Source organism: Limanda limanda, chromosome 7 (assembly GCF_963576545.1).
Source record: "Limanda limanda chromosome 7, fLimLim1.1, whole genome shotgun sequence".
Lineage (NCBI taxonomy): Eukaryota > Metazoa > Chordata > Actinopteri > Pleuronectiformes > Pleuronectidae > Limanda > Limanda limanda.
The window spans coordinates 22,676,770-22,698,868 of NC_083642.1; the positions used below are offsets into that span (position 1 = coordinate 22,676,770).

General features: G+C 40.2%; 1 protein-coding gene across 2 annotated transcripts in view; it reads left to right on the forward strand.

Annotated features, from left to right (window-relative positions):
• The first annotated feature begins 3,855 nt into the window (after window positions 1–3,855).
• Window positions 3,856–22,099, forward strand: part of ptpn11b (protein tyrosine phosphatase non-receptor type 11b) — a 39,991-nt gene continuing 21,747 nt past the window's right edge. The window contains exons 1-2 of one of the 2 annotated variants that reach the window (XM_061074381.1): window positions 3,856–3,954; window positions 17,770–17,892. In XM_061074381.1, the coding sequence (XP_060930364.1) occupies window positions 3,941–3,954; window positions 17,770–17,892 (137 nt within the window). In that variant the 5' untranslated portion in view covers window positions 3,856–3,940. The remainder of the gene's footprint in view (window positions 3,955–17,769; window positions 17,893–22,099) is intronic. The other variant, XM_061074383.1, reaches the window with a different exon arrangement.

The following is a 22,099-nucleotide window of genomic DNA, read 5'->3' on the forward strand; positions in this document are numbered from 1 at the left end:
CAAAGTTCCTCTCTCAGCTTTTTTTAAAGTCCAAGCGGTAATAAAGTATCTTTCTCTCTATCAAGGCTCCTCCAGCTGTCCAGCTGCATCACTCCCAGTATAAGTCCCCTTTGTTCCCTGTTAAGTTTTTTTCTATCTTTGCACAGGCAGATCTGCAAGTCTCATGGCAAAGGGGGTCAAAGGCCACGAGCCCATAGAAGCAGCCACCTCAGGGTAGATGGAACATCCTGGTTTCCATTCCCCTGGGTGGGAAACTAGGCTTTGTGCTCTGGAGTCTATTTATCGCTGTCAGACTCAACAGGATGTAAGTGTGCGTCGTGATAAAAAGTGAATGTTGCAAGTCCAGGATCCTTTTCGTCCCTGACTTTACCAATTCTACAGTTTGTGATAATACTTGTTTTTGCTCCGTAACCATGGTGTTTCATGTATCAGCAGTTTCATTACAACTGATATAATTTCTGCATCACAGGCAAATCCGGCTGTTCTTTTGGAATTTCAATTCAGGCATCCACTGTTTCCACTTTGTTTCTGAATGGTGTGAACATTAACCAGGACATTCTTACTTAGGACAATTTACTTGACTTGTGTAATGCATCAAGTCTACAGCTTTTTGAGTTATTATTCTTGGGATACAGTCTTTTCAAAATGATACGCACTTAAATTGGTAAAGAACTGATCATCAGGGTGAAAGCTACTCTCCATCACATTCCTATAGAGCCTATGGCCACATCAATACTTCACCTTAATTAAAGCACATTATCTTTTCCATTTTAGTCAAAGGACCATCCCTAATGGGCACAATTTCAATGACTTGGGCCGAGAGGATTTCTCTTTCCTAATGGAAAAACACACACTCTCTCTCACACACACACTCAGTAACACACAGCTTGATGTGCTGATATCCCCCCTTTAACCTCCCGAAATGTGCACGTATAGGTGCAGCACAAAAAAGGTTTCCCATCATCCTTTAAACCACCACATAACATACAAAGGTCCAAGCCACCCAATGAATGATAAACAACCAATCTATTATAATCACGTGTACCATTTAACACTTAATATGCACAGGGTTTATTACAATATTTAGCTAATTCTCTCCCTCTTCACCAATTTCCACAAAGTCCTCGATCAGACAGTAATTTCCTCCCGTTCTACAGCAGGATGATTCGAGCTGCTCACCCGACCCAAACAATAAACCCTGTGTTCAAACCCATCTATCCTGTTTGACGCACATTGCATTTGGCGCAGAGAGATTCCGCGGAGAGGAGAAATTCCCACTGCATGATTTCAGTGTTTGTGTGTAGGCTCCAGCAGCACACTAGGTCAAACAGTGGAAAAGCAAATCCATAGACATGAGGCCTGTGGGTTTACAGACAATTGCATAAGCCCATCCATCCCCCAGTAGATTAACCTCCACTGATAACCACAGGCTAGTGACGTCAGCGCTGCCCTGCCTCACTTTTACTCCTCTCCCCCCCCCCCCGCCACCACCACCGTCATCCTCCTGAGCTGGGAGGTTGTCCCATCATGACTCTACGAGAGAACAGATGATGAGGTAGAGACCTGCGTAATACAATAGCAGGGCTTAAGCTCACTGAGCAAAACACGGCAAGTTCATGACCGCAGCATCATATTCAAACCAGTCTCATCAGTTTTCTTCACTTAAGCTTTGTATTCTTCTTTTATGTATTACTGATAATCTATCTATCTATCTATCTATCTATCTATCTATCTATCTATCTATCTATCTATCTATCTATCTATCTATCTATCTATCTATCTATCTATCTATCTATCTATCTATCTATCTATCTATCTATCTATCTATCTATCTATCTATCTATCTATCTATCTATCTATCTATCTATCTATCTATCTATCTATCTATCTATCTATCTATCTATCTATCTATCTATCTATCTATCTATCTATCTATCTATCTATCTATCTATCTATCTATCTATCTATCTATCTATCTATCTATCTATCTATCTATCTATCTATCTATCTATCGATCTATCTATCTATCTAATGGTAGGAATGTAAAAATCAATGGGTTTTTAGGGGACTCTAACGAGTGCCATTCTAGTTTTATGATATATGTTGTTTCGTTGAGGCTTTGCAGTCTGTTGGTTTTGTTTTGGGGATATATAAGTCAATTACAGGAAGAAATGAAAAGGTGTCTACTTCTAAATCTCGCCTAAAAGAAAAGTTTTTCAAAAAAGCACTATCCTGAATTTACTTCGGGTGCCAGGTTATTGTTGTTCTTTTATCTCCAATATCATGTCACCATTATTATTTATTTGATTAATTATGTATTCTAACCTTTTTTCTCTGGTGTGCAGCACTTTGTAATTGGTGCTGAAAAGTCCTCTATAAAAAAAGGTTACTGATAGATTAACATAGATAGACCATATGATCGCTAACAGTATGATCACACGCTGTTTGTGTGAGCTCTTATTTTCTGTTTCAAACCTTAGTGAGGACGTAATGATCTAGTTATGAACATGTTTCAGGTACCCTGCAGGTCATGAGCCCTGCAGAGAACTTTGAATGTTCTCCAGGCTGCACCAACAGGACAGGGAGGGAAACGTGGGGTGCAACACATAAGAGTAAAATTGTCACATAAGATGTTTCCCTTTTGTTATTGGAGTTTTATTCTTTTTTAAATTCTGTCTCATGTACTTCCTTGTTGGTATCTTCAGTTGTGCAGGTGTGCATGGCGGCTGGGCTAGCTTGTGTTTCTTGGGGATGTTTCGCCTCTTGTCCGAGGGTCCTCCTTGGTTACACAGGTAAAAGACCCACAGAGGTTATTTGGATGGCTGGGGCTGGGAAGTCCTTTCTTAGGGCACAAGTACAAGTCCTGACAATTGGTGATATAGCGTTTCCTCAGTTCCGGTTTTTAATGAATGTTTTTAATTTTTCTATTTATTTTTGATCTCAGTGCTAGCCCTTGCTTTACATGTGTGTGTGTGTGTGGGGGGGGGGGGGGGTGGGGTGGGGTGTGTGTGTGGGGGGTGTGTGTGTGTGATTGTCCGTGTGTGTGTGTGGGGGGGGTGTGTTTGTCTGTATGTGTGTGGGGGTAGCTTACCTTAGATCATCAATATTATCTAAATAAAATAGATTAATCATAAATATAACGTTTGATTGATGATTGATCAAAAAAGAACAAAACTAAATCACAAATGAACATCTATTACTGATATATACTAATGATAACAATATAAAATATAATTTTGCTTGTTCCTTTGGTTGGCCATTGACCTTGTTATTGTGAAAAAAGAAAGTTGTTTTTTTGTTTGTTGTTGTTTTTGTGATTTAAATAAATGATTTATGTATTTTATGTTGGCTTAAAGTTTGTACATTGTACTGCACATTGTATTGTATTGCAAGGGGGGGGGCGGGTATGTAACAGAATAAAGAAAAATAATTAAATACCAGGGGGATATGAGTAATACAGAATAAAGTATTGGTCAGAGCACCAAATTAAATATTTTGGATGTCAGTTGTTGAAGACTATTTGGCTGCAAAGTTGTTAAGTTTATTATTTATTGCACATATTTATTACACATAGTGTTTTAATGTACCTTTTATAACTCGGTTGCACATGTGAGCAAGGATACATTTGTGTTTATGCCTGCACCAACGAAGACAATACATATTTTCTATTTCAATGTTTTTTATTCACATCATGTAATTCTTTAGTACGTGTATTTCTCATTAACTCGTGTTGAAAAAAAAATCATAAAGCTACAAACATGAAAACTCACGTGTTCCTCTCACAGGGCCTTTTGTTTTGAAGGCGCGCACCGGAAGCAGTGTGCGTGGCTGCGAGCAGCCCGCAGGTCGAGCCGGAGCGGACACCGGGTGATCTCAGTCTGGAGAGAGCTCAGCGGAGGCAGCAGCAGCGTGAGGACACGTGACAGCTCCAGAGACTGCTATGACATCTCGCAGGTACAGTGCACCAGCGGGTCGGTGTGTGTGAGGGTTCGAACCCCGTGTGTCATGGCGCCGGAGCATTTAACACTCTCTCTCTGAGTCTGAGCAGCGGCGCCTCAACTTTTCTTTCCTTTTTTTTTCTCTCCACCGTCCCAGCAACACAGAGAACTCACCCACTTGTCTCCTCGTATTGTCGGGTCTTGTGGGTCTTTGTGTGTCCGTGTTGTTGCTTGTGAATGAGCATTAGTTCTTATACAACACACTTAAAGTAACACAAAGGGCGACGCGCTTTGAGTTGAGTGTTATTTAGCTGCTGCTCCAAGAGGTAACGGTGAAAGTGTTATAGTGCATTTACAGTGTGTGTGTGTGTGTGTGTGTGTGTGTCTCTCTCTCTCTCTCTCTCTCTCTCTCTCTCTCTCTCTCTCTCTCTGTGTGTGTGTGTGTGTGTGTGTGTGTGTGTGTGTGTGTGTGTGTGTGTGTGTCTGAGCTGCAGCTAAGTCTTTTAATATGAATGTACTTATATCCACACAGCACACAGGCTTTGTGGTGTAAAGTCTACTTCTCCAGTCAGTCTGGTGCTATGGGCTATTTCTGTGTCTGTCCTCCCAGTGTGTGTGTGTGTGTGTGTGTGTGTGTGTGTGTGTGTGTGTGTGTGTGTGTGTGTGTGTGTGTGTGTGTGTGTGTGTGTGTGTGTGTGTGTGTGCGTGTGTGTGCAGTGCAGGAAACTGGTTTACAGCTTCCTGTGAATCTGAATCCCACACATTGTTTTAAACACACAACAAAAACTAAAAAAATAGGACACTTCAACGAAACTCCAAAAATGAAAGTTTTCATAGAAACATTGCAGCCACATTAGTGTCAGGTATCCACCTCATGTGTACAAGTGAGTGTGTAACTGCAACTTAAAAACAATAAATGTGTACGCTATTCACTATTTTAAATGACCAATTAATACTATTGCTTAGTTAAACGGTCGTAGCACCTTTAGGAATATTGATACAAGTAATTATAGTAATAATACTTATTTTGTAAAACCTCTTTGAAAAACTGTTACAAGGTGCTTTAGAAGTTCATGTTAAGAAATTGAAGGCAAACAATTGGAATCAGTTAAAAAGTGAATAAAAAGAACAATCAAAAGCAATTTGAAGATCACACAAGAATAGCAACAGCACAGACGCAGAAATAAAACAAAATGTAAAAGTAAAATAAAACATTATAAAATGATTAAATGATCAGAACCATCTCTTAACATGTGTCTTTAAGAGCGATTTAAAAGAGAGTAAGACGTTTTCCAGACGGACGTCCTCAGGGAGATTGTTCCAAAGAGTGGAAGTCCTTGCAGAAAAAGCCCCGGTCACTTTAAAAACTCAGTGGCCTGCTTAACGTTGATGGTGGAGATTTCTGTGCAAGGTGACCTCTGAAATGTGAACTCAGCTCGTCCCCTGTTCCATTGCGATTGCTGTGGACTCAAGAAAAAATGCAATGTTGGCAATTTAGAGAGTTTACAGTTGATACAAATAGTCTGCATCTATAAGGGTGGAAAAGGTAGCAGAGGTGTTGTTGTACCGGATGATGTTGGACACATGACTGTTGGATCATGGTCTGCCTTTGCCAGGTGAAGCAGTGGTGAAATAATGATGTGGAGGTGAAAAGGCCACTGTACTGATTTGAGTCCAGCTCCACAAAACACAAAGGCAAGTTATTTCAACTCTGACAGAACAAAGACTGCTGGATTCTGCCTGAGTTTTTGAGCAAAAGAGCATTGTTCATAATAGAACTGAGCTGGTTTGGCTTAATGCACATTACTTCAAAGGGAGATCGGAACCAGTAAAGCGGCCAATCTGGCTGTGGCATTCAAGAAAAACCCATTTCATAGTAAATATTTTTTAATTGATACTGTGTGTCACTAATTCCTCTCAACTTCCCTTAATTTGTGTGTACGTGAAAACACGGATGAAAAGCTTTATCGAATTCTGTGTGTGCTGACCGTAAGTGGGTTTCTCATTTCTGCAAAAGTCCCCATCATCCAAGTTGACTAGAACTTTGGGGTTATTTCCTTAAACTTCGAATTTCACTCTTATTTTCACTTTAAAACACTTTGTGTGTCTCAGATTACTGGAATAAATTGCTTTCGGGTCAAAGATGCAAACAGTAAACCGTAGATTGTATAAGTGGTGCCCTCTCGGTCAAAATCTCACGGTGGATAAAATGTTAAACAATGGATAAGAATAGTGGAGAGTAAGAACTGTTTTTGCCATAATTCCTCACTTTATCCCTCGAGTTGCCCCCGGGGCCAAAGCCACCAGCAGGATGAGATCAGAGATAGCGGAAACACTGAGACAAAGTTAAAAGCTGTTTTCTTGTCAGCCAATTTCCATGGTGTGTCGCCGGCCACAGCACATACTGCTGCTGCTCTGTGGCTTGTTCTCTACTTCCTGGGCTGAAATACCACAGGGGAACAATACAGCTGTGCGTGTCATCTCGATGAGACGGACCTGCTCTGCTGGGGAGTGTGTCATTTCAGATCCTCATTTCAGGAAGGAATTCACTTCATCGTTTCTTGTCGTGAACATATGGCAGTTTAGTCATAAAATCAATATTCGCACGCTAAGTTATTGTCACAGTACCATGTCAACAATGATAAAGCATTGTTATGTGTTCAGTGTAACTGCTGGCACAGAGAAAGACGTTATGACGCAGACTCACCTTACGCTGCTGTTCCATTTTTACTTTGCCAGTTTTTTCCTTTATGACAAAGTTTCCACTTTTGGAAACCACCTCTGCTCCTCTTTGTTTACGGAGCAGAGCTCGTCTGTCACTGGAACTCATTCTGACCAGCTGAGAACAGTGAGTCGGTTTTGTCGATAAGCCGACAGGAAAACAACAGAACCATGTGGAGGAATAAGATAACACCGGCAACATTTCCAGGAGTGCCCTTTAGAAACACGGTTGTGAGTTGTGACAAAGCATTACACTGTTCATCTTCACATGTGTATGATCATAGTTATGATCATACGAGTTAGGCATGTATGCTTAAACATTTAATGGCAAGGTGCTTATAAAGGACAACAAGACATGCTTTACCAGGCGTATGTGGAATATTTGATGTTTGACGTATCAGAACAACATTCCTCTCAGACTGAGCCATGTAAATCCAAGCTTAGCTGTTGTGAGGTTAATGCTGAAACACCTGCTGTTGCCTCTGGATCCTCTCTATAGAGAAAAGAGCTTGAGTATTAAAGTCACGCTCACTGGATTCAGTAAGAAGTGCCGTTCTCTCACTTTCTTTGACTGGTGAAACAAGTAAGGCTGGTATAAAGGAACAAAGTGAACTAAGAACTTCTCTTTGCTGAGAGGTCAATGCTCATATATAAAAAGTTTGTCACAGAAGGTGATACTTTGAGAAATTAATGTTTCAGTGCTTCAAATGGGACAACTTTCAAAGTATAAGTACTGCAACTAATAATTAGGGATGTTTGATATGACCAATGACCCATATGAACAATGCACATTGACTGTAGATTCAATGAATAAATGACCATTATTACCTATTCTCCTTTATGTATGAGCTCGTTGTTTTGTCTTGGCTGGCTGGAGTCTATGGTTTGGAATGATGTGAAACATTCATTGTTTGTGTTGCACATTTTGTGACACTAAAAAAAATAATATTAGTTATCGAGGGATAAGCTTTTTTTCCCCGTCGTCACACAATACACATCAAAAAGTCCTACTAATTCATATTTTTCCTTATCAACAAAAAGAGCTGTCCTGCACTCTTTCAGATATATAAACCTACTTATCACATCAATAAGTTTATAATAATTAATTTAGCAATTTTATTTTTGCTTATATTTCAACTGGAAGCTAAATCCAATTATCTTCATTTTCTGATGACCTAAAATGGTGAAAAGCATTAATTTTCTGTTACTTTCTACATGTAGGTCCTAAACTACATTAAAACTAACCTGGATGCAGTTGTAGCAGCAGAGGTGAAGCATCTGTGAAAATGTTCATATTTTGTGCACGTGCTGGAAGGTATCTCTGTATTTGCTGACACCAGGAAGACTCTTGAGGCCTTAAGTACACGCAACTCATTTGTGCAGAGTTGTGAGAAGGAGAAATGTCTGTCTCTCTGATATCTGACATCTCAAGATTTAGGGAAACACACTTTTCTTATTTGTTCCAAATTTTCTTCCTTAACTTTCATTTCCAGAATGAACTTGCTTCACCAGACTGTTGCATCATCAGTATTAATTTACCTGTGTAAGGTAATGACAAGGCTAGACTGGCCTGGATGTAGGGCTGGGCAATTTACCGAAAATGTTGTCAGTTAATACTTCACCCAATGTGTGGATGCATGAGTCGGGATTCCTCTGCATTCTGAGCTGTATTACCCTGCTGCATGTCCTCCCGCCCTCCTCACTCCCCTTCTGACCTGCACTCACTTTACACATGGGGTAGGGTGTGACGTGGCCGCATAAAATAATCGTTCGATAATCTTAAACAAGGTAAAAGTTTGAAATAATTGTGATATACATAGAAAATAATACAAGCTTATTATCTAAAGAGTTGGTATGGAGCTCTTTCCGTTCTTCTTCTTTCACCAGTGTGAGTAACGCCTGCATATAAGGGGAAACACTTTTAGTTCTGCAATGTAGATGAGATATGGAAAATCCACACACCACCATAGATTTGCATTCAACAATTCAGTTGAGATAAGTAACATTTTCCTGTGAACTCAACGCTTAACTAAACCACATCTATAATGTCCTGTCTCTTATTGTTTTGCATGCTAAGGGGAAAAACGGCATAAGAGCATTCCACACTGTTCACAAAAATATAACTTTTATGTTAAAAATATTTTTTTTTTCCCCCGTAAAGCATTCAATCCAAATTGAGACAGGGATTATTTCCTTATTTTAATCTTATGCATATGCATATTTCCCCATGTTTTCACAGATATCAGACAAAAGTGCAAAGACCAGCACTTTAGAAAATGCATTTCTTTGTGCTTTTCAAAATGGTTAAAATGATGAATACTTATCATGTAATTATGTGTATGCACAGTTTTGGGGTAAATCTGGGTTTGCCACTCCTAGGAAGACGTCTAGTGAGTATGTACTAGTTTCAATTTCCCATAGCGTTTCCCGATGTCTAGTAATAAAAGGTTGGATGTGTCCATGGCAAGAAAACAGGAGTTACTTATTAACTAGTGTTGCCTGGAACCCCTTTTACTCTGTGTTTGATTAGTCCTGTTTACTCCATGAAAATAAAAAATACAGGAAAGTCTGGATACTAGTTTTTTCTTGAAAGAAATATCTATCTAGCCTTATTTGTCACTGCTAGCATTCAGCCTATACATATTGTATGTTGTAAGTGTTGAAAACGAACTGCATGCACATACCTAGTCAAAAAGTAATTTAGCTAATTCTACTACACTGACTGCTTGGTGCTGCACATGCAGAAAAGTAAAATATTCAGCGATAGGGTGTGTGCGAGGTTTGTGCCCCATGTAAATACCCCGACTCATCGGCCGGGCTTAAAATAGCTGCAACATTACCAAAACCCACACCCCAGGGCTTGCCTGTGACCAATATATACCTAGCAGAGGCTTTCATGCAGCGCTGCGGCTACTAAGTATATCACCTTTTTGTCAGTCGGCCTAGACAGGGGTGCTTTAAATAGCCCACTTGGGCTATATTGAACTTGAGACATGATGTAAGAGGATAGATTGGTGGCTGGATGCACACTGGGCCCATTTCCCCTCAACCAGCCTGGGGCCTCACCTGCAGCTCCCAGCTGTCCTGCTCTCTCCAACACTACGTTTTCTCTTCCCTGCGGATGCCTCATCCCACAAAACCATTCTATTTGAAATCTCCTTTTCTTTTGTCTTGTCTCTCCCTCCATCTCTACCTCTGTCTCGCTGCCCAAGGCCAGATGCAAGGAAATGGGGCGCCTGGTGGTTTTCAAGGGGGATCTTATTCTTGGAAAGCCCTGAGTCACTCTTGCTCCTGTGGTCATGATATGAGGAGGTGAGGGAGAGGGATTATGGATAGGGTTGTATCAAGAGGTCATGCTGTTCACTCTGTTTGAAAGACCTCTGGAAATTGACAATGACTAAAATTGGACTGTACTACACAGATACATCTTTTCAGTAGAATTTAAAGGCTACAAATAACTTCTAGGACAAAATAATCTCCTGAGTTTGATGCTGCAGGAACTGTGCAGACTAGTTGTAAAAGTGTAAAGATAGACCATTTGGTAATCCAGAAATGTATGTATTTTGGACAAAACATAAATTCTGAGTGTCAGTTATTATGAAGTAGGTCCAGTAAAAGGTACAAAACTTGAACTTCCTGTTATAGATATTCTTTACACTGCTCTATGTAAAAACAAGCCTGGTAGGTTTAAATATAGATTTGGGGAGTTTTTTGTTTTTTGTTTTTAGAGTCCAGAGATCCAAAATCTGAGAAATGTGTTTAAATTGACACCCTACAGCCATGTTAGCTCTGTAATAGGATAATCAATGCCTGGCAGATTACAGTAATGTTATTAAATCAGCTCTTTCTGTCACCGGAAAAAAAACAATTTATATTTTTACATTGTTCCCAGATATAGAGTTATGGAAATTACATCCACTGCTGGTTAAATTGGAGCATGAACATTTGTTAGCAAATAAGCAGCTTAAGACTCTGTATGCTACTGTTCTGTCTATACATGGTTTTCCTGTTGAGTGATGACCTAAAAGTTAATTATTTACTAGATTAACACACACAGAAAGAGAGACGGCAAATACATTTTGTCCTGACCAGTGACAACGAAGGCAGCCAAATCACTTAATAATAGCTTCACTGCAAATCGCAAAAAGGCTTCCCAGAAAACCTACAAAGAGCCTTGCAGCCAGGATTGCATAAGTGACATTTACAGAAACACAGTTTTGTAATTAAAAAGAAAATGGCTTGTTTAATTTACCCTGTGTGAAAAGGAGTGATTGAATCAGAGGCAAACATTAAAGCAGTGCATCAAAATAGTACTGTAAGTATTTCATTACAATGTAAAAGAACCGCAGCTCTCAGAGGTGAAACAGTGCAAGGATCTTTTTATAAACATGTGAATTAATACAACATACTGATGTGTTACAGTTAAACAACTTTGAATCTTGGTGGCCCCACATAGTTGCAAATTGTAACTACATTTTTGTGGATATATACCCAGAAATCTTATATTTTCACAGTGGTGCATTTAAGCCAAAAGGTAGAGTAAGAAAGCTGTTCATTCTTTTATGACTCCTGTGAAAAAATAGGAAACCAATGCATTGTTACTGACACAAGCCAGAAAAGAAAACCATCAGAAAAGTTGTTATTTTAGCAGAGTCAGAATCAGAACATCAGTTCACCCATATTCCAGCTTCCTCTTTCGTCATTGAAGTAAAATAATTGGGAGAAAAAACACTTGCTGCCTTGTTCTCCCTGCCAGCTTCATAGGGAGCTTCATGATGCAACATTCATGTCTATTGGACACTTTCCTTTTCCTGTGACAATACTGGATCCCATAAGGACATTGCAGAAGCAGGTATGGCACGTTTATATCCATGCACAGTTTTGTCAAGTGACTTCAGAGCAAAACACATTCTGGTTTGTTGTTGCCACCTTAGTAGCGGTTTGCTTTTGGTACAAATACAGCTTAAGGCATCTTGGGTTGTACACTTGGTTTACAACATTATACAGTTAATGTCTATACTATTTTTAGCTACGCTAGAGGCATAACTCTTGCAATTGAAGTGTTGGTCTGTTCATTGTTTTCCTGCTTGGTGGGTTTACCATCCAGGCTACTATATCTCAACAACTGTCAGATGGAAGGCATTTAAGGTACCCAGGGGATAAACCCTAATGACTTTATTGAACCAAAGTCTTTCTCGTAGGTTACAACCACAACAATATGTTTTAGTTTATCGCTGTTGCTACGTTTATGCCTGCCATCCATATTACTCTGGATTTTGTGAGCACCTAAAATTGAGAAGTTAGGAAACACAGCCTTTTCTCTGTGAAAGCGCTCTGTCATTCACGAAGAAGACGATGAAACTGTCAAGAGAGTTTGTTTGAATGCGTCTGTGCAGAAAACCTCCTGCTGTGTTTTAAATTAGCAACCGATATATTACTGATACCAAGCTACACTACTAGATGTTTGATATACACTGTAGTGACAATTTGTTTAAAGTGATAGTTCACTGAACATTTTTAATTCACTTATTCTCTTCTCAACACTATGCTGATGGAGGAGTGGGTGAGTGTTTGAGACCAAATAAATCTTCTGGAGAACCACACACACTATTGCCCGAGGCCACGTCTGCTAGCCTCGCCATTTCCAGTAGTGGACTGGACTGCTTGTGTTTATATATCTGAAAAGTAGAATGAATCACTACAGTATGTGCCCTTTGTAATAGTGGTATAATCCAAGGGGTCATTGTAGTTCATTTTGAGGTGACCACAGACTTGGGATTTTGTCCAATGCATTAATTTTTCTATCTCATCTACAACTATCCGTAACCCACCCTTGCAAAATTAATAGCCTAATGGCGTACTGCTGAATTGGCTGGATTGCAAGGGCTAACTATGATCCGATGTAACTACGCCTTGCATGATTAGGTGTAATCTCTAGGCACGGGCAACACAGCTGTTGCTTTTAGCCTCCAACAAGATAGCAAGGGCCTTGTGGCTCCCAGAGACCTGGCACCCAGATCTTCTGGCTTGGCCGGGGCTGTGTTACGGCCGGAAAAAGCTCTGTTGGCGTTAGGATCACAGAGTTGGCGTAAGGGAGCAGCCTTTTGACAGCCCCTGACCTCTCAGGGTATGTAGGAGACAGGGTCAGGCTGACTGAGGAGAGCAAAGGGTGGTGGAGCAGTCCGCCAGTGTCTGTCACATGCATCCGAAGTTAGAAAGTAGGGAATGTGGGGGGGACGCCTGATAGCATTGATGGCCTGCTCACGCTCGTCCAAATCCCAGATTAAAAGGCCGCCGCCTCCTGGGCTTGCTTTCCCTCCCGCCCCACACTCACTCGCTCTCTAACACTCTTTGCAAAGCACCCCCCACAACACACACACACACACACACTCACATACACACAAACACACACTTTTCTGTCATTCCTCTCACTGTCTATGTCTTACTCTATCTAACCCAGAAACTCTTTTACAAGCCCCCCCAGCCCCCTCCCTCACCCTTTTGTCCCTATATCTCCCTCGTTCCCTCTCATCCTCCCTTGTGTAACAGTGCCCAGTGCTGGATTACTAAAATCTGATGCTGCTGAAGCGAGGGGCTGTGTCAGGCTTCGGCCAGAATGGTAAGGTAGGGTAGAAGCAATCCCTTTTCATCTTAATTCAGGTGTTTGCTGTTGGACAACCCTCAAAACACTTTGAACTCCTCTCTCCACAAATAACAGCTTTGTTTCCTTGTTGAATAAATTAAATACACAGACTCTAGTGCTGTAGGAGAACAAGTGAACTGGAGAAACTATGAGGATGTATAAGTTCAACCCCCTTCTTCCACTTGAAGGTGGATATTTCAGGAGAATTTGTTTCGAAGAAGCAAAGAGTACAATCTAGTTATAAAGACTGTTGTTGACTTGCATGCCAATACACTGTGGAGAAGGGATCTCCCGGCCCTCAGCTACCCTTTAATCTGACAAGTTGCCTTGTAGAGAAGTTGCTTCTATTTTGTGTTTAAAGCAGCAGTCCCATGTTTGTGTCTGGTTCCATCTCGTCTCCATTGTTTTGATTATTTTACGAGCGACAGCAGCACTGTGATGAGGGATTAGATATGGATTAGTGACATAAGGCATTTCGCCCCTCTGTTATTATTTTTCTGTATGAATCTGTGTAGGATTAAACACAATACCACAAGTAATCTGTCCACCAGATGACACCCATGACCTGTCACTGGCTCCCTAGTACTACGGTAACCTAAATACGTTGGCCAGGTTGGGTTTTATTGTAGATAGACAGTTGTGACAAGTGGAAACATAAAGTCAAATAAAAGATGGAAATGCCCAATTGATAACAACAACTTTCAAATAAATTCTGCCTGTAACTTTGACTACCGCAAACAGTCAAGTTGCATGAATTGGCTTATATAGTCTGGTTAGATTGAATAAAAGCATGTCACATTAACCAGTTTGTAAGTAACAAAGCACAGAAACAGTGATGCTGTTAACGTTAAGGTTGTGGTCCACAGCTAAGAAGACTTTTCCCAAATTAATCAGACTGACTCGGAACTTGCCCTTATAAGGTATTAGAAATGTAGACAAAAAAAAACCCAATGAGTACGGCAGTATAAATTGATTTAACATTGAGCAATTGCCAAACAAAAATCTTGTATGTAAAAGTTGTGTTAATATAATTGTGTTTGTCGTTGTTTTCTTCTCAATGAGCCAAATGTCAGTAGAGTATTTTTATAAACAAGATACTGCGCCAAACATGCATGTACTGTAGTATCTCAGAGGGATTTACTTCGAGTGTTGTGGATAAACATGTATCACTCTTTCAGTGCCTTCGAATCATTTCCTGTTTGTCACCAAATGGGTCAAGCTAACCACCAAACCTCCCCCATAGTTTTTTCAGAGATTCCGCTAATGTCATATAGGGCATATGACTTTAGATCACTCTCTCATTTTAGACATATATGTGACTAATCCCCCAGTGATCATTTACAATACATTTTTTGTGAAATTCCTCCTCTGATATCCTTCCTCTGCTTGTGCAATGAGAGATGGTGCAGCAGGTCAGTATTGTCTGGGGTCAGATGACAGACATGCACTGAACCCTGCAGATCCTCTGTATTTTTTCTAGAGTCTGTGTGAGAGGCTCTGGATTATCTGCTTCGCCTCATAGTATAAATTAGAAATCCCTGAGAAGTCGTTGTGAGAACACAGCAGGGGATCCGGCGATGTAGGGGTTTATGAGGCCTTATAACAAGTGACAGACACAACATTTTAAACAAAAGGAAAACAAATATCTCCCGTTGAGAAAGCGGTGACACACACATAGAAGACATCGATGAAGATGTCAAGAGAGTTTATGGCCATGAGGGCCGACAGCGGTACTCTGTGTTGTAAAGAAAACCACGTGATCTACACAGCGGAATTAATACGTCACTTCCTGCCTCTGCCTGCTGCACCCGGCTGCTGCACTTCTTACCTGAATAATGTGGAGGATTTGATGCTGTTGTGAACGCGTCTGTGCAAAGAACCCCCCGCTGCATTGTGCATATGTGAAAGGCAAACTGCGGTAAACTCTGTCTCCAATTCTACGAACTTTACCCGCATGTCATTTCTGAAAATGGCTTAAGAGACCCTCCAGGGGATTCACCCAGAGTGAGTGGGAGCGTTGATGACGTTTCTATAATGTGACAGATTTACTACTCTAGAGTTGAACCTTCAATAATTGAATATCCTCAATGACATACATTAGAGATATGTTGTTATATCTTGGACTGAACTCCCTCGTGTACAAATCCCATCACACATTTAGCATTATTAATTCACCTGTCTCTTCATCCACTCTTCTCATATTTTCACTTGGTCATTGTAAAAACAGGTTGTGCTTGACAAGCAGTGTCACTTTGATTTGTTTGTCCAATATAATTATAATAAATGTCACTCTCAGTTCCTTTGTTCTGAATTGTTAATTAATTCTGTCCAACAGAAACTCCGGCGGCTGATAGTATGAATGTCAGGCCTAAATATTCTCATTACACAGTGATCACATTAATGTTTATAGAAGAAATTAATAGAAAGCATTTAATCACATAACGGGCAGAGCTTCAGACCTTTGCACCGGGAAGGGACCACAACAGTATTCACGTGTGTGTTTGAAACTCTGAGGTGACACAAGATCTGCTGAGCTGACACATGAGTCTCATTTCTGGGTTTGTGTTTTACAGTGAGAAAAAACAGAAACGGCTGAATGCTCGCCCACTGTTGAAGTCTCAGATACTATCTTCTCAGCACGAGCTACATAAAGGAGCTCTTCTGTTGCCTGCTGCCTGCACTACACTGGGATATATTAATCAATAATACGTCCTGTGTTATGTGTCGGGGGTTGTTGTGAATGGCAAAAATTTGGGACGGGAAACGCATCATTTCCATGAGTCATTATGCCTATGTGTCAGTGTCGGATATATCTTCCATTCTTGTTGAATCATAGACATTAACAATGGCTGCAACTAAAGATTCTTCTCGTATTTGAATAATCTTGCTACTAACTTTTTCCTAATAGTAGTAATCTGCAGCTTTCCAAATACGCACATGAAGGACAAAGCAGCCAGTGCACTTTTTCCAAAGTGATTACATTGAGCCTTAATCCCACCTGCCCCCCCGACCCCAAATGCACACTCCTATGTCCCTGAACCATTGCACATATTTTGTCGCCACTGATGGACATCAGATCATTCACTGTTTATGTGTGATCTCCACACCGCTGACTTACAGCCATTCACTTCAACATTTCTGCTCTACCGACTCACTGCCTCGTTTAAGACTAATAAAGTCCATCACACATTAAAGAGTGGTTATGCAAACCACCGTGTAGATGTACTCACTTTATGTCTTGCGGCTATTTCTGCATAATGAATAATGTATATGCTCTAGTCTGTATAGGTCGCAGTGTTAGACACTCCAGTGAGGGTGCACAACGCAGATAAACAGTCACCCTACCTGAAAAGTGCGCTGGCTAAATATTTGTCACAGTGTTTTGCAACAGAGGAAGTAACGTGTAATTATTAGCTTTGGCTTTGCTGTACTATAAACTTTGTGTTCTTCCCTTTCAAACATGGACACGACATAAGGTTTGCACGTATCTACTGATTTACTGAGAAACATGTTGATTTATATTTGAATTAATAGAAATATAGCTATTCTATGTCCTAACCCACTACCATGATCACGACTTGAGATATTATAGTAAAACATTTGCAGTTACAGTTGCTTACAGTTTTGCCCTAGATTTATAGCTGTTGTTTTCATACAACTTTCTTTTGAAATAATGTCAGACAGACTGCTACAGTTCTACATAGTTTATGTTGTTTTATGCCGTAATGTAACTTTAAATCCTCAATACACATGAATCATGTGACACCATAAAAAGCAGGTAACTGATAGAATCTGAAGTACAATTAATTTAGGGTTGATACATTGAGTTTTTTGGGATAAATTCAGGGTAAATGATGATATGATACCACTATTAGAAATGCTGATAATTGTGTTAAAAAGAGAAGGATTAGGGTTAATATTTCCAAGCAAATTCTATTAACAATTTATTTTATTAAAAGAAAAGACCCCATTCACTTGAAAACTAAGTCTATGAATAGACTTGACAATTAATGAATATCTTCTTGACTACTTTGGAAAAAAAGTATGTACAACTACTACCTAGGTTTGTGTCTTATGAACATTAAACATCTGCTTCCTTAATCACACCTCCATTAAGACTCACTGGCTGCTGTAAACAATTCACTAGCTTAACCCAAAAAGCATTTAAATTGAACAGCCGCTCGATGAATGAGAATCTGTGCTCCAAAACATGTCATGTTCACGTCTAGCAGCTGAGCAGTGAAAGCTAAAATACACTACCTTCACATACTTAATTGCTAAATACTAGATTGGTAAATTAATATACTGTTTTAAACTCAGGTGATTGATTGTGTTGGTGCCTGTTTTGTCTCCGTAGGCATGGACACGGACACACACATGGTGTGTGATGGGGCACAGATAGCATACATGACATTCTTCCAACATGCAGACGTGCTCAAAACAACTCTTCTGTCCCCTCATTTTCAGGTGGTTCCACCCCAACATTACTGGAATCGAGGCAGAGCAGCTCCTGTTGACCCGGGGAGTCCACGGCAGTTTCTTGGCCAGGCCCAGCAAGAGCAATCCTGGGGATTTTACCCTCTCTGTCAGGTAAGTCTGACAGTTTTCCAGACGTTGACATATACATTTTAGACACATTGTTAGTGATAAGTATATATATATATAGATACGCAACTGTCTATATCTGAATGTCTGAATATATGATTACACACAAACAAAGCTCAATAGTGCAGAGGTCAAACATCAGTACATTTTTAATAATTATGTGACCATGACTTAATCAGTTTTCAATCTGAGAATGAGAAGTGGTTGTGTTCACCTCTCAGGTGGCAAGGTGTCTTTGACATCTCTACCCATGGATCAGTATATGATGTAAACAAAATTCTGTGGATGAATATATGCAATGTGGTCATCAGGGTGGAGCTGAAAGGAGTGTAACTCTGTGTTATATCTGTCGTTCATACCTAAAACCCATTTATCTTAATCTCGTTAATTGAGAGCCCGGGTGCGTTGCAGAGAGACGGTTTCTGGTAAGTGGGGTTTAGAGCATCATGCCATGGTGATTACAGAGAGCAGGAAACAAACAGAAGAAGAGGCAGTTGGAAGAGTGGCTCTTCCTTGGCAACGGAAGCTTTTAAGAGATGCATCGGTCTGGTAGAAAGTCCAAACGCATTTGTTACACTGTGACTAGCTGGCATGGCGACATTTGTCTGAAACGTGTGTGTGTGTGTGCGTGTGGGTATCAGTACATGAGGGAGAGAGAGGGAAAATAGACAGTTTTTAGCTTTTAAATTATGTTGAAGAATGAGGGACCTGTAAGGGCTTTGACATTCACTTTCTGTGGATTGTGTGTGTGATGTGTGGGTTTGTGGGTGTTGATGGGATGAGTTATTGTCATGGTTTGTGGTCTTTCCAGACTATAAAGGGATGGTTCACCAAAAAATGAAAATTCACACAGTGTTTGAGTCCACAAAAACAACTTTGACTCTAAACGGCACCTTTTTACACTAAGTTTTAAGTCTAAAAGTCTGCAAACGGAAGTGATGATGCTACTATAGCAGATGTGGCTATGCTAACGCGCACCCCCCACTTGCCCGTTTAGGCTCAAAACTCGGTGTAGATCACGCCGTTGTGGGTCGAATATGAATGTCGGGGCTTCTGGAAACCTTGCTGACACCACACAAGCTGGGCCACTTTTGGCCATAATATAAACAGACTTATAGGCACGCTTTCTCTTTCTTATTTTTTACCATTAGTTTGTGGTGTGTACCTTGGTGTTAGCACAAGTTAGATTTTAATATTTATATTTATGCCATAGGATATGTGAACATTCAGCCTCATACACCTCAACACTTTGGATTCAAAACTCAAAATGACAAATGAGCAGCTTGATATAGATGTAAATACTGTGTTAAAGCTCATGTATGCTGCCTTTGTAAACGCAAAAAGATCTGTTTTAAACAATGCAACCGTCACTGCCCACATGCTTCCATTGGTCCTTTGCGTTGGTGTGGTTGCATTGTTGTCCCTGTGCCTGGATGAAGTAACATCATGTATGTGCATGGAGTTTCTTACCAACTCACAGTCTCTCCCCAAAAAAGTGCAGCCAGTGTCTCAAATGTACACATTTCTTCCCTCTGGACTCTTAATTGGCTACACTGGCGTATATCTCTGACTGGTAGGCTTCAAATGAAGTCTATCAAATGGGAAAATATTGGAATTTACTGAAGATATCAAATTGAAGCAATTTTTAGCAAGCCTTATCACAGACACAGACACACACACACACAGGCAGTGTCTTATCAGAGAGTCTAATTAGCTCGTCATGAGGCAGGTTTCATCTTACTGTGGCCATTAGGAGCTGGACAGTTACTGTGAGTGTTCAGATTTAATAGATGCTGAGGGACTCTGTTGTCCCTCCTGCTCTTTCTTATCTTCCTCTCTCTGCCCATCCCTTTCTTATCTCCACCACCTCTTTTTTTTCCTGGTCCATGAGGTCAACAGAAGCTGCTCCAAAGCGTCGGGAGCCTGACATCTAAGATGCTAATGAGAGCTTTTTGAGGGTTTTGAAAAAGTAATCAATTCAGAGTTTCATGAACCTCAAATAGGGAAAGGAGAAAGTTGGAAGCAGGAAAGTTTAGCCATAATTTTTATCCAAGTCGAACTCTGTAAGCAGAGCTGTCTGTTCAAGTTTTCTCCATCATTTTTCATGCTCTTTATACACTCGAAAGACCCCAAGGAGGAATTTTAAGGTCAATTTTAAGATTTTTTTTTTTTCTCCAGGGCAAATTACTACAGAGAGCAAATGGATTTTCTCCTAGCCTCTGTATTATATAATTCTAGCCTGGGATTGCTTAGATCTGTTTCCACTGCAGCGAGGCTATTTATAGGTTTACACAGTTGAGTAAAAGAGCAGTTCACCAATTTATGATTGTAAATAGCATTTAAACTGCATTTTTCCACAAGTCTCCGTTTCCGAGTGGTTCAGCAGTTTCTTACTTTCTGTGTTGAATGTCAATGTTGCATTGTGACATCTGTCCTCCCTCATTGTGACATGGCCCAGTTTAACACTCGCAGCTGACAGTGGCATTAGGTACTAACTAGATCTGCGTGTCACCAAGGACAAAGACACAACAACCACAACTATAAAGCGTGCACATGTTTGTGTCAGTGTTTCTTCTTTCCTGACAAGTGAGAACATGGAGTTCCTATTGCATGTACAATTAACAATAGAGCAGAGTCATACATTTTCAATAAAAAAAAAATTGAATATAGGGAACAATTTTATGCTAATTGATGACTATTAGATGATGGGATGCTCTGACCGTTTTGATTGAATTCATCCAAAACACTCACATGGCTAATGGTGACTTCTAATCATTAACTAATGTTTGTATAATGTTATTAACTTCTGCCCCTGTGTGAGGGCGTCAGGCTTTGTAATGTACTATACTGAACCACTAGCTAGACAGTCAAAAACCTGTGGAGTTTTCCAGCTGTATGTGATGCACTCTCACCAGATGTTTCCAGGGACTGCTCATGTTTCCGCCACCCTTGCATACTAAAGACTTGACCTTTTGTCATCAACCCGAGTGAAGTATAATCACGCTTTTGAGTTTGCGTGTGTGTGTGTGTGTGTCTGTGTGTGTGTGAGCTGCCTCGCCCCTAGCACACAGAGAAAATGCATTGTTGACAAATATCTTGATGAAAAATTAAGTCCATGAGATGAAATGTTTAAGATAAGTTTTGTTGTTTGGTCCGTGATGTGTGTTTCCAGCCATTCCTTTGCGGATTATATATTTTCTTTTTTATCAGCTCAGTTTATCCTTTGTCTTTTTCTTAGCATATCTACTGCTGCTTATGAACAAACAAGATAAAAGTACGATTTCTCGGGTGCCTTTATTTGCAAGCACTTCTTGTCTCAATTTGGTCAGCCTTTAGAAGTCGGCAGTGTACAGCTGAGAATATATCGAGTGTACATAGTTCAATAAAATCTTTTTACCAGATGATGAACTTGATGTATGCCTGCTTTTTCCAAAGCTCCTCAGAAGCAGAACATGCTGTCCTGACATAACATTTGAAATTTTAGGTCAGTTTCAAACATGGCTCCAGTGCAGCAGTCTGCTTCATATGCACGAGTGGAATAGAAACTTTATCTGCCTCAATTTAAAAAGTGGACTGGGAGCAGTAAAAGGGATTTCTCAGTGGTGTCAGGCTGTGTTGAGTGAAGAATATTACTTGCAATGGCTTCGGGGCAAAGCAGGCAATAATTTAGAAATTCTAGACTTTGTACGTGCATAAGTACGTGCATTTTGCAGCAATATATTCCCCAGTTGTCCATGTTTGTGTACTTCATCTTCTGGGTGAATGAGTTAGTGATCTAAATGCTGTTTATTGCTAGAACACACAATTTTTTCCAGATTCAGTGCTTTGGTTTGAATGTTGCGAGAAAAATGTGCACATAATACTGCTCATAGATATGATTTGTTGCTGCTCTGGCTTTTGAACTAGCAGAATAACAATGCTGTGATCTGATCTGACTGTGTAACATTTCGTATGCTTGTACCTCTGCTCACTATCAATGCAAGCCAGCTCATAGATTAATCAAAGACAAAATTATCTTCTCTCTTTCTGCTGCGTTTCTTTTTCCAGTAAATCATGATACCATCACACCATGAAATTGAATATGTTTAAAGACAGACTTAATCTCCACATTATATTCTTACGATATACTAAGCACACATTGGTTTTCGTCTGGTCGTGCTGAACGTGTACAGTTGTTCACAGTTTAATTTGT